Source organism: Austrofundulus limnaeus, unplaced genomic scaffold (genome assembly GCF_001266775.1).
Source record: "Austrofundulus limnaeus strain Quisiro unplaced genomic scaffold, Austrofundulus_limnaeus-1.0 Scaffold1324, whole genome shotgun sequence".
In the NCBI taxonomy this organism is placed as follows: domain Eukaryota; kingdom Metazoa; phylum Chordata; class Actinopteri; order Cyprinodontiformes; family Rivulidae; genus Austrofundulus; species Austrofundulus limnaeus.
In genome coordinates this window covers 13,634-18,539 of record NW_013953726.1, presented here as the reverse complement: position 1 = coordinate 18,539, position 4,906 = coordinate 13,634, and the positions used below count along the sequence as shown (strand labels likewise).

General features: G+C 39.3%; 1 protein-coding gene across 1 annotated transcript in view; it reads left to right on the top strand.

Moving 5' to 3' along the window:
• The window catches only part of LOC106534976 (N-chimaerin), a 24,817-nt gene that overhangs the window by 7,689 nt on the left and 12,222 nt on the right, over nucleotides 1–4,906 (top strand). Inside the window, exons 7-8 of the mRNA XM_014031806.1 lie at nucleotides 2,586–2,712; nucleotides 2,797–2,958. Coding sequence (XP_013887260.1) covers nucleotides 2,586–2,712; nucleotides 2,797–2,958 — 289 coding nt within the window. The remainder of the gene's footprint in view (nucleotides 1–2,585; nucleotides 2,713–2,796; nucleotides 2,959–4,906) is intronic.

The following is a 4,906-nucleotide window of genomic DNA, read 5'->3' as shown; positions in this document are numbered from 1 at the left end:
ATTCCACATTATTACAAATAACTTCATTTCTGGACATTTATGGTTTGATTTCTTTGTATGTATGGATCACTTGGGTTGTTACCAACATCTGGTGAAAATTTCATGTCATTAGCACCTCTAGTAATATATTTACTGAGAAAAATGGTGACGTGTTCAATACTTATTTTACCCGCTGTAGCAGGTGAAGTCTGAAAAATTAACACGAGGGTTTTGTGACAAAATTGATTGATTGATGCTTGATGATCTATTGAGTGAACCTTACCTCAAAGATGTCGAGTTATCGCTTTAAAAGACAAACGTAACCTCGCTGATGCTTGTGAACTACGTTTAAAGCTGAAAACCCATGCCCAGAGCTGTGTTTCAGCTCCTTTTCTGTCAGTTGTCTTTAGACATGCTGCACTTTTTTGATTGACGTCAGCAGGCAGTTTAGCTCGAACGTGAGCCATGGCTTTCTCTGAGTAGGCGTTGCACTTCGAAAACGGGCACACGGCTCGGTTTTGGGTCAGTTGATCTATTCATAGACGTGTCACACTTCCACCTGCCTTTCATTCACTGCCTCTCCGCTCCCTACYCTTATAATTACCTTCCATAAATATCCTGTTTTATAAACCAGAGTCCCAGTCCGTGTGGCCAAAAAGGAGAGGCTGGATTTTTGGGTTAATGATTTTACGAGTGCTGTTTTATCGTGTAGTGATTTTACAAAAGGAGCAGATAGCTTGCTGACCCACTTGAACTTGGGTGTGAGTTTTTTAGACTTTTCTCTGTGCTTTTAAAGACATATATTTTCCTGTCTGCTGTACCTGTTCAACAGTCCTGGCTCTTCTTTGCCAGAAGAACCAGACCAGTTCAGTACCTAGACTCCTCTACTACAAAGCCCTGCTGTTGTAGTCAATGCTCTATGAGGTTTAGCATTGTCTTGCTGAAATATGCAAAGCCTTCCCTGAAAAAAGGTGTCATCTGGATGGAAGCACTTGTTTTAAAACAAGATTGTCAAACTCATTTTCATCGAGGGCCACATGAGCATTATGGTGGTCCTGAAAGGACCAGTTGTTAACTTTGTTTCATGTATTACTTTGGCTAAACATAAAGCGTCACGTTCCTCGTCTCATTGCTACGGCTGAGCACAGCTAACAAACATTAACTGAGCTCTATGTAGTATTTCCTGCATAGAAACAGTGTTTTAACATGTCTTAATATAAACACTGAAAAGTACTACATGTACGACTGACAAATGTGAAATAAATAATACAGAAATACTATTAAAAGCAAAGTAAGAGYGTTTACTCACTGTAGAGTTGTGGTGAGTTTTGAATTTTGAACTCTTCCACCTTTCAACATGAAATGAAGGAATATCTTATCTCTTATCTTAAATTCCTACTGGAAGGCTGTTCCATTTATGACTTTTAAATAGGAAATTCCTATTTCCCAGTACAACTGGGCTGCAGAAAAAAATACCTGGTAAAATGATGTGAAGAGATTTTACACTGTATTTCTCCAGCTGCTGGATACTTTAGAACCCTGTGCACCTCCACTTACTGGTGGGATGTCATTTTGCAGGTAAAATAGTCAACTTGCATTATGGGAGATGTAGGGTCACGCTTATTTTAACACATTACTTCATCTTTGAAGCTCTTGCGAACCACAGAAAATGCCATGTTTGGCCACATTTGGCCCATGGGCCTTGAGTTTGACTCATGTTTTAAAACCTGTGTGTACTTTTCTTCTTCGATGGTGCCTTTCTAAATGTGTAAGCTGCCTTTGCCAGATGCACTAACTCACCTCCATACCATCAGAGAAGCAGGTTTTTTATGGTTCTTCCTCTCTTTAGTGCAGAGAACGTAGAATCCACAGTTTGAAAAAAGTTGAGTACAAAGTTCTGTTAACATTTTTCTGAAATTGTTATTTTTTAACAAGTTTTCTCAGACTTATGAACCTTTGCCCATCTGAGAGATTCAACCTTTCGAAATCCTCTTTATACTCAAATTTCTACTGACCTGATGCCCAATAATCGAATTTGTTGCAAAATACTCCTACAGCTGTTTCCCATTTGTACCATTTACTTTTCCAGACTTTAGTTGCTTTTGTCCACAGTTTAAGAGYTCTTACTTACAAAATTCTAAATTATTCTCCCTTTTTATTTTGTTTAGTCTCAATACTTGATATATTTAATTGAAACATGAAAAAACAAACATGTCCTGTTGTAGGACGTACAAAGACAGAAGTAGATATAAGAACATTGTGCTTATGGTATAATAATGATAAAATATGGTCTAATAAATCTCAAACATTACAAAAAAGAAAACGTCTCAAGGATGAAGTCCTGAAATTAGAAGATTTCCCTTTTTAATCTTTATTTCATTTATTTATTTATTTTCTTTCTTTCTTTATTTGTTTTTTTTTTTTTTTTTGGGTTGGGGTAGTAAAACTATAAATGCTCTACATAATAAACTGTGATAGCCTCTGTGAGAACATTAAAGACCGACCATGTAAGCAACACTAAAACCAACATGAAACACAAGGTTTGTTTTTTGTGACTCTTAATTCTTCCGTCTTTCTCTGTTTCCTCTCCCTTCGCATCATCCCAGGTTTGGAAACCAGACGAGAAACTTCCGCCTTTACCACGACGGGAAACACTTTGTTGGGGAGAAGAGGTTTGAGTCCATCCATGACCTGGTGACAGACGGCCTCATCACGCTCTACATCGAAACCAGGGTGTGTGTGTGTGTTGATCGGATCGTCTAAAATATGTTAAATGTCTTGTCACGCTCACACAGTGACCCCTCTCTCCACCGTCAGGCAGCGGAGTACATCGCAAAGATGACTATAAACCCGATCTACGAGCATGTGGGCTACACCACTCTCAACCAGGAGCCAGCACTGAAAAAGCACCTGCCGCTCAGCCCAGAGGTGCACGATGGACCCGTTCCTGTCAAAGACCACTGCAACACAGAGGAGAGGGTGAGGACAGACTGAGACATCAGAGATCCAACGTGTTTCAAGTTATTTCTTGTTTCATTGATCTGAAGTGGAGTACACTCAATATACAAAGAAAATGTCGACATTTAGTCTTGGAAGAAACGTGTGCCGACAGAAACTGTATTGGAATTGTTCAGACTCCAATTAAATGCATTGGTTTGAAAATGAATTTCACTAAAGTGAATCTGAATTCAATTTAGTGGCTCAGTTGGTAGAGCTGAAGCCWCTCAGCAAGAAGGTCGCTGGTTCAAATCCCGGCCCGGGGACCTTTCTGGGTAGAGTTTGCATGTTCTCTCCATGCATGCGTGGGTTAATCCTTTCCAGGGTGTATCCCGCCCCTCGCACTGTGACTGCTGGATATGAGCACCAGTGTGGATGGTGAATAAYCGTGTATAGATAATGGARGGATGGATGAATTTGAATTTAAAGRTTTAAATATGAATTAATTTGCTTTAAAACTGTATTTTGCTGTATTAAAAATTCAGTTGGTCTACTTTCACAGTCAGTGCTATAATTTAGTTTTAGTTCCAAAATTCATTTTTTGTGTCAGACATCCGGGTCCTTGAGAAATCCAGAGTAATTAAACAGAACAATGGATTTATGTTTCACGTCAGTAAAACATAATGCATGGCTGAATTAACACACAACATGAGAGCTGGTGGATGGTGAAACACCACTTTAGATGTATTACTAATTTAGCAACTTTGTCTCTATATTTAGCAGGTTTTCAGACCGCTCTAGTGACTGTTTTTCAGAAAAGCAACTAGCAAAAAAYCTAGTGACTCTTTTTCTGGTGTTATTGAGTCTTATCCTGGAGAAGAGGCTGCTACAGATGAATGAATACAGCCTGAGCTGGAGGGAGTYGTCCAAAATGAACAGATATCCTGGGAAATTTGGGACCAACTGACTGCCTGTTAGGTGCACTTGTGGTTTTAAATGGTGCCAAAACACACCAAAAAAGGCTGACTACTGGACGATAAAACCACAAAAGTTTTTTTTTAAACCTTTTTTTATCTATATATTTACTTTAAGTTGCATGCTGACGATCCACCCACAATCACACACACAAGTGAGGTTTGCTTCCGGGGGTACATGGATGGAGCTGAACAGACTGGAACAGAATAGAGTGAGATCTGACAATGGAGAGGGGACTTTAGAGACTTATATGAACGCAGCTCTCTGATGAGCAGCGGATGTTGCTGTGAGCTCCTCCACGGTCCCAAAGCACCGACAGGTGGCTCAGTCCTCACACAGCGCCGCTCCCAGCTGCAGGCAGATATTCATCCCATCCAGACTCTAATCGTGTCGGTGCGACACTGCTGCTCACCGTTCCATGGTAGAATGTAAATTTGTAAATGTAACTATGTAATGTAATGTGCAACTAAATTTTGAGTTAGCGCTGCCCCCACCACTCTCTGTAATAAAATAACTGTCTTTTTTGTCATTTTTATGGTAGATTGCATCAACTTTGTTACATTATTGCTTCCTTCAGATTGAATACCTACATTGCAGAAAAGAAGCTTCACTGATGTGAAACTTAAATCTGTCTCATCTGTGTTTGATTACTGTGCCTTTCTAAAGGACCTGGATGTGCGACACAAAAAACTGAACTTTGGAGCTGAAATTGAATTACAGAACTGAAAGTGAAAGTAGTCAAACAACAGAAGACAGTTTCAAGACAAATTCATTTAACTTCAAACCATTAAAGGGCCAATATTATGTGTTTCTCAGGCATATATTTAAATACTATACCATAATAAAGTATCTATGTCACTTTTAGCAGTTTTTAAAACGCTGTTTTTATGTTTAAATAGAAAATAAACTTATCTTCTCATCACTTCCTCTTCTAAACACCTTGAAATTGACCTCTGTCTCTTTAAGAACCACCTTCCGCTTCCGTCCCATAGGTTTTGATCTGGGGGGGCTGTTT